Below are 19,396 nucleotides of genomic sequence, written 5' to 3' on the forward strand. Positions count from 1 at the left end.
GAACCCAGCCTTCCCTCCATACCCCCTGACCCCTGTAGCCACAAGGGCCATATCTAACTTCCTTTTAAACATAGCTAATGAACTGGCCTCAACAGTTTGCTGTGGCAGAGAATTCCACAGATTCACCACTCTCTGTGTGAAGAAGTTTTTCCTAACCTCGGTCCTAAAAGGCTTCCCCTCTATCCTCAAACTGTGACCCCTCGTTCTAGACCTCCCCAACATCGGGAACAATCTTCCTGCATCTAGCCTGTCCAATCCCTTTAGGATCTTATACGTTTCAATCAGATCCCCCCTCAATCTTCTAAATTCCAACGAGTACAAGCCCAGTTCATCCAGTCTTTCTTCATATGAAAGACCTGCCATCCCAGGAATCAATCTGGTGAACCTTCTTTGTACTCCCTCTATGGCAAAGATGTCTTTCCTAACAACCAGCAATACCCAAGGATGTGCTGGGGTCAGCCCGCAAATGTCATCACACATTCCAGCGCCAGCATTTATCATTAATGTTCAGCAAAACAACACAAGCAGTAACAACAAAACAACCGCCCACCACCACCACACACAGACAGGTCTCCAACTACAGGGCGTGCCACCACAGGGAACAATTCAGAGTAAAGTGATTAAGACGTGTAGTTATATGGTGCTTTACAGTAGTTAACCTTTTGCTTTAATCTTCAATTTTTCTGCCTTCAAGAAGACTTTTGCATGGGAGTAGGCAATCTCCAGATGTGACAGGTAGGGTGGACAAGGACAAAGAGGTAGAAAGCTCAGTAAAATTTAGGAATAAAAAGGGGCTAATCAATTTATTTGGGGTACTCTACAGTAAGAGAGAGGGGATTAAGTAGGAATGTAAATCGCAGAAATGGAAGAGTAGTAGGGTTTAGTAGTTGGGGAATATCAACCTCTCCAATATTAGCTGGGTTTGCCTTTAGGATGAAAGGCTTAGAGAAGATAGAATTTTAAAGTATCCTGGGAAACCTCAAAGTCTACAGAAAGTGATGGATACAGCTGTCAATCACAAGCAAAGCCCTCCCCACCATTGAGTACTGCTACAACAAAGTAACATCCATCATCAAGGACCCCCAATATCCAGGCCAAGCTCTCTTCTTGCTACTACCATCGGGAAAGATGTACAGGAGCCTTGGGTCAGGAACAGTTATTACCCTTCAACCATCAGGCTCCTGAACCAGTGTGGATAACTTCACTCACCACAACACTGAACTGATTCACTAGCTATGGATTCACGTTCAAGGGCTCTACAACTCATGTTCTCAGTATTATTTATTTTGTATTTGCACAATTCGTCTTCCTTTGCATATTACTAGTTTGTCAGTCTTTGTGCATGTTTGGTCAGATTTTATAGTAGTTCCTTACTTTCCTGTAAATGCCTGCAAGAAAATTAATCTCAAGGTACTGTATTTTGATGATAAATTTACTTTAAGCTAGTAGGTAAATACCTCTACTGATTCAAATCATAGTGAGTGAGTGGTCGAAGAGCTGTAAGAAGTCATCTTGCGACAGTAACTAACTCTAAAAGTTGCAAGGCACTAAAAGGGGATAAGGATTGAACAGCAATTAAAGTTCTAAATGGGTGGGGTGGGGGGAGATGTCGGAATGAGACTAATTTCAGTGTCATAAAGCAGAGAAGCCGGTGAAGTTAGATAGGGAGCACCTACTAGGTAATGATGCAGCTCTATAAAACTCTGGTTGGGCCACACTTGGAGTAGTGTGTCCAGTTCCGGTCACCTCACTATAGCTGAGGGTGGCAAGTGTCAGGGGAATTTAAGAACTGGATGAAGAAAGGAAGCATACTATGGCAGTCTGGGGACATGGTTGACAACTTGCCCTAGCATCCCTAGCGGCCAGCGCTACTTATTGTTCTTGTTTTAAATGCGTTCGTGGACTTGTGCTAAGATGTTCAAATTCATTTACTGTTGTATTTTAGCTCTGGTTATAGAGTTGTTCGCTTGCGTGTTTGTGGGTCACCCTGGCTGTAATCTGGGCGAGTAATAATCACCACCCCCGTCTGTATGTGACTGGGTAGGTTCTCACTGAATGATGGGGTTCTGTCTGTTATTGTGTTTGTCGCAATAAAACGAGCTTTTCTTGTCTATCATCACGGACTGAATGCTTGCCACACTGGTGTCAGGACTGCGATTAGAAATTGGCGATTAGACTGGAGAACTACAATGTCAGACCCAGGGAATAAATCGAGGGGCAAAATGCTTTTCCTCCCCCACACGCCCAGGCTGGGCTCCCAAAGACAGGATGCCGACCTGGAGGGAGAACCTGGGAGCTGAGCATTGTGCCTTCCCAGGCAACTCTGATAGGATGAGCGTACGCAGGGTACCCAGCGGAGCGCATCACCAGCCTCCTTCGTCGCCCGCACTGGGAACCCAAGATGCCACAGCCATGGGAGGATGGGCAACGCGGCAGGCACTACTAATGGCGCCGGAGAAGGAGGAGGGCCAACAATTAATGCCACAGGGCCCACCTTGAAGCTGCCCAGATACAATGGTACCAGCCATTTGGAGTCTTACCTGGTGCAAGTCAAACTTGCTGCATGGCACAGCGGGCGGAGCCCCACCGAGACGACGGTACCCTGGAAGGAGGTGCCCTGCTGACCTTCCTCGCCCTTATGCCGGCTGAGCAGTGTGACTACAGGGCCCTCGCAGCGGTGCAGGAGCAGAACTGCGGGCAGACGCCACTGGAGGAAGAAATGAGGAGAGATCCGTGTGGGATAACGCCTGGGGGTGTTCGCAGCCGATCTCCGCCACCGTGCTCGGCGTGGCTACCCCCAGTTCCATCCCACGGCCCGGGAACAGCTTGCCCTCCACGTCTTAATGAAGTGCTGACGCCAGAGGCAGCATGTTCGCCCGACATCGCCACCATCACTGGTAGGGGCGGAGAGGGCAGAGCAATTTTTACCCCCCCCCCCCGGCGTTCCAGCATCACCCCGCACGCCAGGAGCCCGGGCTTGTGTCACCCAGGAGGAGCCCATGAGACAGGTCGGACCAGTGATGCGCCAGCCCCGCCACGCGTCACGAAGCAAGCTCTGCTACCGATGTGACAAGGCCGACCGTGTGGCCCGGGACTGTCCTGCACAGCCACTGGGAAAACACCATGTGGGCGCGCCTCCAGCAGGATCCCCCCATTGTCGCCTCTCCGGGCGGGCCGTTTGGGTGACGATCAAGGCCTACATGTGGACTGCTGGTGGAGGGCATCAGATGCCGTGCGTTAGTGGACACAGATCAACCATAACCACCATCCATCTAGGTGTCCCCCACAATACGGACCAGCCGTCCCCGCCTGGGTGGGCAGCGACAATGGTCCAGCTGGCTGCGGTCACTGGCGACTGTGCGGTGATGGGAGGGAAGTGGTGGCTGCGCATCGCAGCGGGGAGAAACACGGAGGAGCACAAGGTGCGGCTTGCCGACATCCAGGACTCCTGCATCGCCGGGCTGGACTCGCTGTCCCGCTGGGCGCCCCGTGTGGATGTGCCCGGGGTGACACGACCTCAGGGCTGAAGCCGTGGGCAGCTCCAGAAAGCACAGCAACAGCGACCCACCGGCCTCGCAGCCCGCCACGGTACAGCGCACCCGCAGCAACCCAACGCAACACAGCAGAAGCGGGGGCAAGCAGTGGTGGCTGTTCAGGCAGCGGCCGGCAGTGAAGTAGGCCTCCCTACCATTGACCTGCAGCTGGGCAGCGAGCAGGAGAGTGATCCCGTGCTGACCAGCTTGGGACAACGGTCGGATTGGGCAGGGGTCGCCGCCCTGGATCCAGAGACCAAAGCCCTGTACTCTCAACGCTGGAGGTGTGCGATAAGTTGCTGTCCCGGCAGTGGCAGATTTCTGACGGCGACAGACACCTACAGCTGGTGGCTCCCCCAGGGTCTCCGTACCGCAATGCTGGGTCGGGCCACGGGCCTGCACATCCTGAAAGGGCCGGGCCCCCAGTCTAGGGCGCCAGTGCAGCAGTACCCGGTGGGGGCCCCAGTATGGGTCTACTGCCCCTCCCGGAGGAAGGGATTATCCTCCAAGCTCGGAAGCCACTGGAAGGGGCCGGGGAGAGGTGCTCGACCTCATCTCCGATGTGGTACAGTGTGCTGATGGCGGAAGGCAGTCGAAATGCCCTGGGATCAGCTGGCACCATATTGGCTCTGGGCCACCACCGACTCAGCAAAGCTGAAGGAATGAAGTAACACTCCAGATGCCCTGCCTCTTGCCTCCCCTGGGGGGGGCGGTGTTACAGGCAACCACTGTGCCCCACCCCAGGCAGCGGCGTCGACCACCACTGGGACTTCTGGACTTTGTTGGGACGGCTGACCCCTCAGGTGGGGGCAGTATGGCACTCTGGGGGTGTGGTTGACAGCTTGTCCCAGCTTTCCTATTGTTCTTGTTTTAAAATGCATTGTGGACACGACAAGGTGTCCAAGTTCATTTATTGTTATACTTTAGCTCGGGGTATACGGTTGTTCATTTGCGTGTTTGTGGGTCACCCTGAACTGTAACCGGGGTGTGTAATAATCACGTCCCCCGTCTGTACGTGACTCGGTCGGCTCCCACCAAGCAATGGTGCTCTGTCTGTTCTTGCGCGGTTCGTGGTAAAACCGGCAGTTGAAATAAACGAGCTCTTCTCGTCCGTAACCGTGGACCGAGTGTTTGCCACAATATGACAGGCCAGAGGCGGGTCTTTTACACAGAGTGGTGGTTGTGAGCAATGCGCTGTCAGGGGTGGTGATCGAGGCAGGTACATTAATGACATTTAAGAAATTCTTAAATAGGCACATGAGTGAAAGATAAATAGAGGGCTACAGAACAGAAGGGTGAAATTCGCCTTAGAGGTTAAAAGGTCGGCACAACATTGTGGGCCGAAGGGCCTGTACTGTGCTCTTATGTTCTGCATGTGCAGAAATAATTACAGGAGCTGCACTTCAGAAAACATAGAGTGTAAGGTCCTTCCTTTAAAGAAACCAGCAGGGAAAATGGGGGTGCAATATATCACCATCAAGTTTAAGGGAAATTACAAGCATTTTATATGTATAATAAGGGGCAAGAGGGCAACCAGGGAAAGGTGGTTCCCATTAGGTTTACAGTGTCAGTTTGTGAATGGAGTCAGAGGTTAGCTCTTTCTTGAATGCTATCTGTATTCACTAAAGAGAAGGCATTGTAATTTGGTGAATCTGGGAGAGAAGGCAGCAAAACTGGGAAACGTTCTCCCATTAAAAAGGTGGCACTGGATGTTAAACCCCACAGCCCAGCAAGATGAAGCCCAGGCTGAACAGGGAGGAAACAGGAGATTGCTCTCTCTCTGGTAAACCTTTAGATCTTCCACAGTCACAGGCCATGTGCCAGATGACTGGAGGACAGCAAAATGAACACTTTTTATTCCAAGAAAGGCGGAAGGAGTAATTCAGGTGCTTACTGACATTGAGTCCGATGTCAGCATGTAGTAAAGATCTGAGGGACACAATGAATCAATACTTGGAAGGGTATAGATTGATCAAAAATAATTGATATTAGACTTTTTTAAAAGATATAGCACAATATATACAATACAGTTGAAGTCCACATGGACTTCATTAAGGTCCCATGTGGCAAAAGATACAAAATGAGTGAGCCCAGAGTAACCATGGTAACAGGTAGAGCGTGATGATTGAGAGCGGGAGCCTGTGGCCAGAGGTGTACCACAAGACTCTGGTCCAAATTGTCAGTGCACTTGATAAATTCCATGGCTGTAGGAGCTGTGATTAGTAAGTTTGCAAATGGTGCTTCTTGTGTATTTAATATTTCAGCAATACTTGAGTATCTTGTACATATATTGTTTGATTAAGCATTCTAGTTTGTTTCAATAATTCATTATGGGTTATATGTATAGATGGGTGAATTGGATACATCATTACGCTACCCTGTGATATGAGCGTGCCTCACTTAAAGTAAAAGCACAAAGTTAGACCTACTTTTCGGACTCTCGTGTCTTCTTTTGAATTAATTTAATATTTTGAAGTCACAAGACATAACAGTTTTGTCAGTGGTTACACTATGATATTTGGTTAAATGTGCAGAACCATATTGAATGAAGTTTAATCTTAATAAATGTGAGGTTATGCACTTTGGAGGCACTAACAACAATAGGCATATACAATAAATGTATATGTATACGACAGAGCGCTAGAAGGTATTGAAGGACAGAGGGAACTTAATGATCCTTGAAGGTAGCAGCTCAAGTACATATGGTGAAAGGCCAAATCTGGAACAGCTTCTTTCCAACTGTGATAAGACTGCTGAACGGATCCTGACCCGGATCTGGGCCGTACCCCCCAAATATCCGGACCTGCCTCTCAGTTTTTTTTTGCACTACCTTACTTTACATTTTTCTGTTTTCTATTTATGATTTATAAATTAAATTTTTAATATTTACTATCGATTTGTAATCCATGGAGCGGGAAGTGCAGAATCAAATATCGCTGTGATGATTGTACGTTCTAGTATCAATTGTTTGGCAACAATGAAGTATAAATAATGGAGAGTTTATGGTACAACTTCATAAAATACTGGTTTATGCCACAGCTGTGAAGCAATCCTGACGAAGGGTCCCAGCTGGAAGTGTCGACTGTTCATTTCTCTCCACAGATGCTGCCTGACTTGCTGAGTTTCTCCAGCATTTTGTGCATGTTGCTGGAGTGCTGTGCCTGCTTCTGGTTGCCATGCCAGCAGAAGGACATGATTGCACCAGAGAGGGTGAAGAGGCAAATCACTAGCATATAGCATGGGACAGGCTGGGTCTGTTGAAGGAGGCTGATAAAAGTGTACACGATCATGAGGCACAAATCCTGCGAGGATAACTTCACTCACCTCAACGCTGAACTCATTCCACCACCAACGGATCCACTTTCAGTGACTGGACAGTTCATATCCTCAACATTATTTATTTATTTATATTTGCACAGCTTGTCGTCTTTTTCACAGGGGTTGTTTCTCATAAATTCTATTGAATTATATTTCTTTATTTTCCTGTAAACACCTGTGAGGAAATGAACCTCTGTGTAGTATTTCCCATAGCAGAAGTGCCAAAAGTTTGAGGGCATAGGTTTAGGTTAACGTTAAATTTAACTTAATTAGTCCTCATTATGGGACTGGAAGTGGAGGTGGATCAGTAGCTTTAAATTCCACGGCGTTACCATTTCCGGGGATCCGTCCTGGGACCAGCGCATAAGTGCCTTTGCAAAGAAGGTGTGACAGTATATCTGCTTTCTTAGAAGTTTACAGATTCAGCACTTAAGACCATAAGATATAGGAGCAGAATTGGGCCATTCGGCCCATCGAGTCTGCTCTGCCAATCAATCATGGGCTGATCCAATTCTTCCAGTCATCCCCTACTCCCCTGCCTTCTCCCCATACCCTTTGATGCCCTGGCTAATCCAGAACCTATCTATCTCTGCCTTAATTGCACCCAATGACTTGGCCTCCACAGCCACTCGTGGCAACAAGTTCCACAGATTTACCACCCTCTGACTAAAGTAATTTCTCCACATCTCTGTTCTAAATAGACGTCCTTTAATCCTGAAGTTGTGCCCTCTTGTCCGAGACTCCCTACCATGGGAAATAACTTTGCCATGTCATCTGAGACTTTGATAAACTTCTATAGCTGCACAGTGAAGACTATCCTGACTGATTGTACCATGGCCTGGTATGGAAACACCAAGGCCCAGGAACAGAAAAGTCCACAAAAATGTTATGGATACGGCCCAGTCCATCACAGGATCAGCTCTGTCCATCACTGTGCATATCTACAAGGTGTGCTGCCAGAAGAAAGCAGCATCCATCATCAGGGACCTCCACCATCCAGGCCATGTTCTCCTCTCGCTACTACCATCAGGAAGGAGGTACAGGAGCCTTAGGTCCCACTCCAGATTCGGGAACAATTATCACCATACAACCTGAAACAGCATGGAACATTTTACTCACCTCAACTCTAAATTGATTGTACAACCTACTGACTCGCTCTCAAGAACTCTACAACTCTTTAGGAATATCTTTGTTTTGCAGAGTTCGTCATTTTTGTGCACGTTGGTTACATAGAATGGAATAGGCTCTTTGGCTCACAATGTTGTGCAGAACCAGCTAAAAAGTACATCAAACCCTCCCCCATAAAAAATAAACAAATCCCTCCTACCTACAGCATTTTCCTTTTTCCTTAATCTTCCTTACATCCATGTGACGCTTAAAAGCCTCTAATGTATTTGTGTCTACCACCGTACCAGGCAGGACATCCCAGGCATCCACCACTCTGAGTAAAATACTTACCCCTCACAGCCACCTTGAACCTACCCCCTCTCACTTTCAACGCATGCCCTCTGGTTTTAGACATTTCTACGCTGGGGAAATGATACTCCCTGTCTGCTCTGTCTGTGCCTCTCTATCAGATCTCCCCTCAGCCTGCACCACTCCAGACAAAACCCATGTTTGTCCAGCCTCTTGTGATAGCACATGCTCTCTAAACCAGGCAGCATGCTGGTAAACCTCTTCTGCGCCCTCTCCAAAGCCTCAACATCCTTCCTGCAGTGGGGTGACCAGAACTGTATGCAGTACTCCAGATATGGCCTCACCAGAGTTTTATAAAGTTGCAACATAACCTCTGCCTTTTGAATTCAATGCCTCGACTAATAAAAACAAGCATTCCATAAGCTTTCTTAACCACCCTATTGACCTGTGTAACCACTTCCATGACCTATGAACATTGACCCCAAGATCTCTCTGCTCAGCACTGTTAAGCATCTTGCCCCTGACTGTGTACTGTCTCCTTGCATTTGCCCTCATGAAGTTGCAACACCTCACACTCAACTAGGTTAAACTCCATCTGCCATTTCTCTGCCCCTATCTGCAACTGATCTATATCTTGTCCCATTCTTTGCCAGTCTTCAACACTATCCACAACACCACCAAGCTTCATATCATCTGCAAACTTACTAACCCACCCATCTACATTTCCATCCAGGACATTTATATACATCGCAAAACAGCAGAGGTCCCAGCACAGACCCCCGCTTGTTTGTTGGTTTTTGTTATGTACGGCTTTATTTTATTTTCCTATGAATGCCTGCAAGGAAATGAATCTCAAGGTATCATATGGTGACTTTGATAATAAATTTACTGAGAACTTTTGAAATATTTTAAGGGGGATACGAGGGGGGTGCTTTTTGCACCCAGGGGATGGTTGGGGTCTGGAACGCAGGCAGAGACTAGTATCTAGACGATATCTTGAATCACCAAGCCACGGAAGGTTACAGGTCAAGTGCCTGAAAACAATGGTGCTAGTGTAGATTAGGACCTGAAGGGTAGCATGAAGGAGATGGGCTGAAGGCCGTGCTTCGGTGCTGTATGACTCTAATTTGATTCCACTTAAGAGTTACAGAAAATTCATCCACAAGCCAGACAGCCCCTGAATGATTTAACATCACGGGCTGTGTGGAGCCACATGAGCATTTTTAGAAATGCTGGAGGAATTTAACCAGATATTTCACACATTGTGTTTGGAGTACAGGGTGTAGGGGTGTCCAAGTAGGGGTAGGATCTCTGGTGAAGGGGTTTGTGTCTATCCTGGGTCAGCTCACTTGCCTTTGGTCCCCACCGAGTAGCTGTTTGCATGTGCCAGCAGCCAGCTGCTGCATTCTAGCACACCGCTCTGACGGGCAGGCTAAACCAGGTGAGGACAGCCAGTAGGCTGCATACCTGAGTGAAATCGTGACGTGCCTGTCCCAGCATGCGAAATCAGCTCCAGCAGACCAGGTCGATGAAATCAGTTGTGAGATCCAATGGCCGTGAAGGCAGTTCTACAATGCTTTGTGGAGAGCGAAGGGTGTGACGAAACACAAGTCATGGTCATCCACTGCAGCCAAGGAAGATCCCAGACCTGATGACTACTCGGACCACCGCACCCAGACTTCTGAGGTTGAGAGAGTGGAACTGACGCAGTGCAACAGTTTTTCCACTTTAAAAACTCTCCCGCACCGGTTTCCTCATGCAGTTCACTGAAGAACAACACAAACCTAACTCATCGTTCTTCACTTGGAGTATGGGGTTCTAACGCGAGACTGAAATCATTGGCAGTTCTCTGTGCCCAGTGCAGTACACAAGCACTTGCAAAATGACTAATTTGAATATAAAACATTTATTTCTGTCAGAAAATTATGAGCCACTCTGTAGAAATTGCAACCAAATTCAAAATCAAGTAATTATTGAATGAGAAATAGAGTAATTAACTCATCCATAGTTTGTGTAGTTTGACAAAGTAAACAATTATAATTTTAATATAGTGGAGACTTTACAGAGATATGTTTACCATTTGCATACCAAAACTAACGCAGATTCAAATAAACCTTCTACCAATAAATTCAGGGGGTTGGGATCAGTCTATTAAGTTTCTGTACCTTAGCAATAGAATGGTTATGCTATCAACACGTCTTCCAGATACTTGGCTAAGAAACCAAGTCATCGGCACAGAACCATTCTCTGTATCTTTCATACAAGCCCACATCTCATGTTATTCCTTGACGTTGAGGGTGAAAAAAATTCTGCCAGAATATCTGTCTTGAACGATGTTGTTTTTGATGCCACGCCCATTTACCTTGCATTGAATTCTGACTTTAGAGTTTTTCTCCATCAGTTCATATTGCATTGCCACCAGAGGGGTTGAGTAATTTACCTAAAAATTCAAATAGGATTAATGTTTTATTTCCTTCAAACAGGTAACGCGTGTCCTTGCCACGACTATTTGCACATTGAATGCAGATCCTGCCCATGTTACAAACACCCAAGTTGTGCACAATCCTTTATAGAACCAACGTTTGAGACACCAGCAGGATGGACTTGCCCACTACTGCAATTCTCTGCCACATGTGAATTCTGTTCACAGCCGCATTTCCACGTTGCAGACTGTCCAGATTACAAACCATTCACAGGAACGGGGTCCTGTTGTAACGTGGAGAGGGCTGGCATATTGGAAAATGTTATAACCAAATCTAATGAACTTGCAAAGTAACGTCACACACACACACACACAATGCTGGAGGAACTCAGCAGGCCAGGATGCATCTATGGAAAGGAACAAAGAGTTGGCATTTCTGGCCAACAAGGACCACAACCTTGTCATGGTATGGAGGCTTGCATGCCTCAGTGACCCAGAGATCTACGCTGACAGGAGCTTTGTGCTTTGGCTCCTGGTAGGGTCACCCATGGCTAACAAGTCAAAGGGCAAGAGGCCAGACCAAGAGTGGTCCACCGGTCCTCCAGGTTCAGGGGTTCAGCTCAGGGCTAACAACCCTGACTGGTTAAACAAAATTGTTACAGAAACAGTGATGAAGAATCCTTCTACAGGAGGGCGATGGTATTCCTGAGTGAAACAGAAAGGAATTAGCCACTTACATGTGTCAGTTTGCCGTAATAAGGAAAGTACATAAGATCAAAGGTTCCCTCACGTGGATGGAAGTGAATTGTAACATTGTTGTTTCCTTTCTGAAAAGAGCAAGTATATATTTATTTTCTATTAATGGTACTGTCAAAACTAACAAATTAACATGAGTTTCAGTAAAAATATATAAATAATTGTAAACGAGAAATAGCGAGGTAGTAATCATGAAGTCATGGTCCGTTCAGAAATCTGATCGCAAAGGGGATGAAATTGTTTCTAAAATGTTGTGTGTGTCTCTTCCGGCTTCTCCCTTATTGTAATGAGATGCGGGCATGTCCCAGGAGGTGAGGGTCTTTAATGACGGATGCTGCCATCTTGTGGCATTGCCTTTTGAAGATCTCCTCACTGGTGGGGAGGTTAGTGTCCATAATGAGCTTACAACCCCCTGCACCCTGTGCATATGTGCCTCCAAAACAGATGATGATGCAACCAGTCAGAACAGTCTGTAGAAATTTACCAGAGGCCTTAATGACATATCTAATCTCCTCAATCTCCCAATGAAATATTGCTGCTGTCCTGCTTTCTTCATAATTGCATCAGTATGTTGCTCCCAGGATGAACCTTCGGAGATGTTGATAGCTAGGAGCTTGGGTCTGCTCACCCTTTCCACTGCTGACCCCTCAGTCCGCAGTCAGCTCCTCTGGGATCTAAGCCAGTTTCCTTTTGTGAACCAGTTACTTTAAGTGTCGGGTTTTTCCATGAATGGACGATGTTGTAAAAGTTGCAGAGTGAGAGAGAAATAAATTCTGTAGGCTGTGGTTGAATTCATTGTACAACATCAATAATGTGCACTTTAATACACCTAAGATGAACCAGCCTTTATAAGCTGTCCATTGTATTAATTAAGTGACACCAGCATACAAGATAGTGCAACTCTTTACAGTGACAGTGACCCAGGTAAAATGCCCGCTGCTGTCTATAAGGAGTTTGTGTGTTTCCTGGAGACCACATGGGTTTTCTCTGGGTACAGTTTGGGGTTAGTATAAACACAAGAAATTCTGCAGATGCTGGAAATCCAAGCAACTCACACAAAATGCTGGAGGAATTCAGCAGGTCAGGCGGCATCTGTGGAGAGGAATAAACAGTCGACGTTTCAGGCCAAGTCCGTGCTTCAGGACGGAAATGGAAGGGGGAAGATGCCAGAGTAAAAAGATGGGGGTGGGGGGGGCAGAGCTGGAAGGTGAAAGGTGAAGCCAGGTGAGTGGGAAAAGTCAAGGGCTGGAGAAGAAGGAATCTGATAGGAGAGGAGAGTGGACCATAGGAGAAAGTAAAGGAGGAGGTGATCTAGGAGGAAGTTATAAGCAGGTGAGAAGAGATAAAAGGCCAGAGTGGAGAATAGAAGAGGAGGGGAGGGGGAGGGGGAGGGGGAGGGGGAAAAAGTTTCCAGAAGGAGAAATTGATATTCGTGCCATTGGGTTGAAGACTGCACAAATGCAGTATAAGGAGTTGCTCCTCCATCCTGTGAGTGGCCTCACTGTGGCACAAAAGAGGCCACGGACCGACATGTCGGAAGGGGAATGGCGATGGGAATTAAAATGGCCACCGGGAAGTTCTGCTTTGGTGGATGGAGCAGTGGTGCTTTAGGGTTAGTATGTTGTGGACGTGCTATGGTGGCACTGGAAACGTGGTGAGAGTTGCAGGCTGCCCCAGCACATCCTCCAACTGTGTTGGTCATTGACACAAAATGATGCATTTTGCTCCATGTTTCAATGTACATGTGACAAATAAAACTAATCTTTAATTTTTTTTTAATACTCATGCATTCTGCTTAAACTTCGCTCGAATACAACCACACATTGGTGTATACTTGATTGGCTGATGACCGCCAGCATTACTGCAATGACTCAATGCAAGCTTTAATATGGGTGTTTATGATATGTCACTCACCATCATTTCACAACTCACATAGGGTTTGGTTCCTTTGCCAGGCAAGTATCCAATGATCTGAAATAAGAATTGAATATCAACAAAATTGGAACTGGTTTATCATTGTCACATATACTGATTTACAGTGAAAAGCTTGTCTTGTATTCTGTTTCGAGAGGGTCTGCGGATACAATAGGGCCTTTTAAGAGACTCCTGGACAGGTACATGGAGTTCAGAAAAATAGAGGGCTATGGGTAACCCTAGGTAATTTCTCACGTAAGGACATGTTTGGTACAGCTTTGTGGGCCGAAGGGCCTGTATTGGGCTGTAGGTTTTCTATGTTTCTAGATCAAATCATTGCACAATGTTACTGAGACAGAACAAGCTAAAACATAGAAAATAGGTGCAGGAGTAGGCCATTCGGCCCTTCGAGCCTGCACCACCATTCAGTATGATCATGGCTGATCATCCAACTCAGAACCCTGTACCTGCCTTCTCTCCATACCCCCTGATCCCTTTAGTCACAAGGGCCATATCTAACTCCCTCTTAAATATAGTCAATAAACTGGCCTCAACTGTTTCCTGTGGCAGAGAATTCCACAGATTCACCATTCTCTGTGTGAAGAAGTTTTTCTCATCTCAGTCCTAAAAGGCTTTCCCTTTATCCTCAAACTCTGACCCCTCGTTCTGGACTTCCCCAACATCGGGAACAATCTTCCTGCATCTAGCCTGTCCAATCCCTTTAGGATTTTATACATTTCAATAAGATCCCCCCTCAATCTTCTAAATTCCAGAGAGTATAAGCCTAGTCGATCCAGTCTTTCATCATATGAAAGTCCTGCCATCCCAGGAATCAATCTGGTGAACCTTCTTTGTACTCCCTCTATGGCAAGAATGTCTTTCCTCAGATTAGGGGACCAAAACTGCACACAATACTCCAGGTGTGGTCTCACCAAGGCCTTGTACAACTGCAGTAGTACCTCCCTGCTCCTGTACTCGAATCCTCTTGCTATGAATGCCAGCATACCATTCACCTTTTTCACCGCCTGCTGTACCTGCATGCCCACTTTCAATGACTGGTGTATAATGACACCCAGGTCTCATTGCACCTCCCCTTTTCCTAATCGGCCGCCATTCAGATAATAATCTGTTTTCCTGTTTTTGCCACCAGAGTGGATAACCTCACATTTATCCACATTAAATTGCATCTGCCGTGAATTTGTCCACTCACCTAACCTATCCAAGTCACCCTGCATCCTCTTAGCATCCTCCTCACAGCTAACACTGTCGCCCAGCTTCGTGTCATCCGCAAACTTGGAGATGCTGCATTTAATTCCCTCATCTAAGTCATTAATATATATTGTAAACAACTGGGGTCCCAGCACTGAGCCTTGCGGTACCCCACTAGTCACTGCCTGCCATTCTGAAAAGGTCCCGTTTATTCCCACTCTTTGCTTCCTGTCTGCTAACCAATTCTCTATCCACATCAATACATTACCCCCAATACCGTGTGCTTTAAGTTTGCACACTAATCTCCTGTGTGGGACCTTGTCAAAAGCCTTTTGAAAATCCAAATATACCACATCCACTGGTTCTCCCCTATCCACTCTACTAGTTACATCCTCAAAAAATTCTATGAGATTCGTCAGACATGATTTTCCTTTCACAAATCCATGCTGACTTTGTCCAATGATTTCACCGCTTTCCAAATGTGCTGTTATCACATCTTTGATAACTGACTCTAGCATTTTCCCCACCACCGATGTTAGGCTAACCGGTCTGTAATTCCCCGGTTTCTCTCTCCCTCCTTTTTTAAAATAGCGGGGTTACATTAGCCACCCTCCAATCCTCAGGAACTAGTCCAGAATCTAAAGAGTTTTGAAAAATTATCACTAATGCATCCACTATTTCTTGGGCTACTTCCTTAAGCACTCTGGGATACAGACCATCTGGCCCTGGGGATTTATCTGCCTTTAATCCCTTCAATTTACCTAACACCACTTCCCTACAAACATGTATTTCCCTCAGTTCCTCCATCTCACTAGATCCTCTATCCCCTACTATTTCCGTTAGATTATTTATGTCCTCCTTAGTGAAGACAGAACCAAAGTAGTTATTCAGTTGGTCTGCCATGTCTTTGTTCCCCATAATCAATTCACCTGTTTCTGTCTGTAAGGGATCTACATTTGTCTTAAACAATCTTTTTCTTTTCACATATCTATAAAAGCTTTTACAGTCAGTTTTTATGTTCCCTGCCAGTTTTCTCTCATAATTTTTTTTCCCTTTCCTAATTAAGCCCTTTGTCCTCCTCTGCTGGACTCTGAATTTCTCCCAGTCCTCAGGTGAGCCGCTTTTTCTGGCTAATTTGTATGCTTAACTTGTCTGCAATAACAATGCAGAATAGATCACAATGAGGTAAAGGTGAGATCAAGAGTCCAACTTATTATAGTATGGATGACTGTGGAGGCCAAGTCTTTGGACATATTTAAAGCAGAAGTTGATAGGTTCTTAATTAGGAAGGGTGTCAAAGATTATGGGGAGAAGGTGGGAGAGTGGGGTTGAGAGCGATTATAGATGAGCCATGATGAAATGGTGGTGAAGACTTGATGGGCCAAATGGCCTAATTCTGCTCCTATGTCTTATGGAACTATTTTAACTAATCCAAACAACGAGTTGAACCAATATAAATGCAAGCACTCATCAGAAACAACACTGAACCATGCACAGATGACGTCACTGTGACTGGTGACGAAGCATTTGTGACCTAACTGCCAGGCTCAGCGAACAACCCTACAAACTATTTTAATAGTTTTATAACAGCAGGGTAGAAGCTGTCCTGTCCTTGATCCAGGGTGCTACGTGCTCACAGGCTTTTGTATCTTCTACCCAATGGAAGAGGAGGACAGGACAGAATCAGTGGGATCTGTAGAGCACAATCAAGTCCCAATACCATGAGCAATAGTCAAAATTATGAAGGCATCTGAGAAGAAAATTTTCACACCGAGAGCAGGGGGACTCCTGTGTACTACCTGAGGAAGTGTTCGAGATAAATATTCTCGCAAAATTTGAGAAACATCCAGACAAACACGAAACACTAGAGATTCTGCAGATGCTGGAGACCAAGAGCAACACACACAAAATAATGGCGGAACTCAGCAGGTCAGGCGGCATCTATGGAGAGGAATAAACTGGTGAAGGGTCTTGGCCTGAAATGTCAACTGCTTATTCCCCTACATCGATGCTGACAGACCTGCTCTTGACAGAACCCTCTGGTCCTAGACTCTCCCACCATAGGAAACATCCACTCCATCAAGGCCTTTCAACATTTGATGTTTCAATGAGTACAGGCCCAGAGCCATCAAACCCTCTTCATATGACCAGCCATTCAATCCTGGAATCATTTTCGTGAACCTCTTTTGAACCCTCTCCAATTTCAGCACATCCTTTCTAAGATAAAGGGCTCAAAACTGCTCACAATACTCCAAGTGAGGCCTCACCAATGCTTTATAAAATCTCAACATTACATGAAGTACATTGTATTCACTTAGCAAATTCCAGGAATAGTTTGCTAATTGTTAAAGCATCTTTTAGCACACTGGAGACACTGATTGACAAGAAAGTCATTGGTTCCTGCCTTACCTCAGAACTTGTGTAGGCAGCTGCTTCAGTGTATTACTGAGGAAAATGTAACAAGCACACATTGATCACTTAGGTACCCTGTTGAATATATTTGTCATTCTTGTCACAACCTAGCAACCCAAAGTACTGTGGAACACCATCTGTGTTCCCTTCAAGGTCTCACTACATACTAATTTGTACATACTAGTGTTTATTCTTTGGTATAAGATCGAAAGCCAGGAATCCCTCAACAAACCACATCTAGGACAAGAGGGCACGACTTCAGGATTGAAGGACATCCTTTTAGAACTGAGATGCGGAGAAATTACTTTAGTCAGATGGTGGTAAATCTGTGGAATTTGTTGCCACAAGCAGCTGTGGAGGCCAAGTCATTGGGTGTATTTAAGGCAGAGATTGATAGGTTCTTGATTAGCCAGGGCATCAAAGGGTATGGGGTGAAAGCAGGGGAGTAGGGATGACTGGATGAAGTGGATTAGCCCATGATTGAATGGCAGAGAAGACTCGATGGGCTGAATGGCCAACTTCTGCTCCTAAATCTTATGGTCCTATGATGAGGACATTCTCCTGATGTGGACTATTGTACTTCAAACAGAGAGCTCAACACTACCTACAGGAATACTTAGCCATGAATATTGACTTTGCCAACGATGCCCATATCTTGGAAAAGATTTACTTTAAAACCAATATATCTAGAAACAATTAACTGATAACTCGTTTCTCTTTGCATCTGTAGGAACTTGATGTGAATAATTTGGGTACATTTTGTCTGTCAGGCATTTCAGGAAATCTGAAGGACTTCATTCACTGGAGTGTAGGAGAATGAGGGGAGATTTGACAGAGGTATACAAAATTATGAGGGGTAAAGATAGGGTAAATGCAAAGCAGGCTTTTCCTACTGAGGCTGGATGAGAGTACAACTAGAGGATATGCCTTAAGTGTGAATGGATAAATATTTAAGGGGAACCTAAGGGAGAACTTCTTCACTTAGAAGGTTTGTCCGTGTGGAACAAGCTGCAAACGGAAGTGGTGGATATGGGTTTGATTGCAACAGTTAAGAGAAGTTTGGATAGTTACATGGATGGGAGGATTACGGAGGGCAATGCTCCAGCTCCGGGTCAATGGAACTAGGCAGAATAAGAGTTGGGCACAGACTAGATGGGCTGAAAGGCCTGTTTCTGTGCTGTAGTCCACTATGACTCTAAGGACGCTCTATTGTGCACTGTCTCGATTTAATCAACAAGTTCTGTATGTTGCAGGCGTTAGACATCACCTTTCGCGACTTCATTAGCAGATTCTGGCATCCACTAATGCTCCCAGACTAATTGACACATGAAGATAAATATCAACAAAACATGAAACCAGCCACGAAAACACTGACCACAGAAGAAATACTTGAAAATTTCCATTGTGATGCATCTTGAAAGATTATGCTGCTTTGCAGCGAGTTAAAGGAAAACAATGGCCAAGGTAGAGTGATGCAAGGAATTTAGTGAGAGAATATAAACACAGCCTGGATGGCTGAAAGTATTTCCACCAATGAGCTTGGAGACTTCAGAAAAGACTGTGGGGTTTAGAACAGAGATGAGGAGGGATTTCTTTAGCCAGAGCGCAGTGGAATTCATTGCCAGAGACATCTGTAGGAGACAAGTCACTGGGTATACAGAAAGTGGAGTTTGATAGGTTCTTCATTAGTAAGGTCGCTGAAGATTATGGGGAGAAGGCAGGAGAATGGGGTTGAGAAGGAAATTAAATCAGCCATTTTGAATGGCAAAGCAGACTCGATGGGCTGAATGGCCTAATTCAGTCTTATCGATGGGTACGTACGGAGATCAGAAATGTTGGTGAACCAATATAACTCTAAAAGGGTGGGCTGATGACCCAGCAGGACTTGTTTCAGAGTACAGATTGGTCCCTGGAGGGTAGGAGTAGATCCATAAAGGTGCAGGTGGAATGAAGCTGGGCAAAGGCATGGGCAACAGTGAGAGTAGGCATCCTCGAAGGGTGGCATGGTAGCATAGTGGTCATCGCAACACTTCACAGCGCCAGTGATCTCCGCTGAGGGTTCAATTCCTGCTTCTGTCTGTAAGGATTTTGTGCGTTCTCCCCATGTGACCGTGTGGGTTACATCCGAGTGCTCCGGTTTCCCTCCCGCATTCCAGAGGTGTACAGGTTAGGGTTGAAGGTAGCAGGTTGTGGACATGCTACTTTGGCATTGAAAACATGGCAATGCTTGTGAGCTGCTTCAGCACCTTCTCAGACTGTGTAGGCTGTTGATGCAAAATTACGCATTTCACTGTGTTCCGCTGTTTCGTTATACATGTGACAAATAAAGGTAATCTTTCTTTCTTCTTGTGTTCTCAGAAGCAGAGTTTAAGATTAAGCAGAATGCCAAAGGTCTTCTTCCAGAGTGGCAGTGAAC

General features: G+C 45.8%; 1 protein-coding gene across 2 annotated transcripts in view; it reads right to left on the minus strand.

Annotated features, from left to right (window-relative positions):
* Nucleotides 1–10,154: 10,154 nt before the first annotated feature.
* The window catches only part of LOC134353414 (protein ATP1B4-like), a 53,311-nt gene continuing 44,069 nt past the window's right edge, over nucleotides 10,155–19,396 (minus strand). For both annotated transcript variants that reach the window (XM_063061444.1, XM_063061445.1), the window contains 3 exons: nucleotides 13,360–13,416; nucleotides 11,427–11,516; nucleotides 10,155–10,707 (listed from right to left, as the gene is read on the minus strand). In XM_063061444.1, the coding sequence (XP_062917514.1) occupies nucleotides 10,546–10,707; nucleotides 11,427–11,516; nucleotides 13,360–13,416 (309 nt within the window). In that variant the 3' untranslated portion in view covers nucleotides 10,155–10,545. The remainder of the gene's footprint in view (nucleotides 10,708–11,426; nucleotides 11,517–13,359; nucleotides 13,417–19,396) is intronic.

Source organism: Mobula hypostoma, chromosome 10 (genome assembly GCF_963921235.1).
Source record: "Mobula hypostoma chromosome 10, sMobHyp1.1, whole genome shotgun sequence".
NCBI classification, from domain to species: Eukaryota; Metazoa; Chordata; class Chondrichthyes; order Myliobatiformes; family Myliobatidae; genus Mobula; species Mobula hypostoma.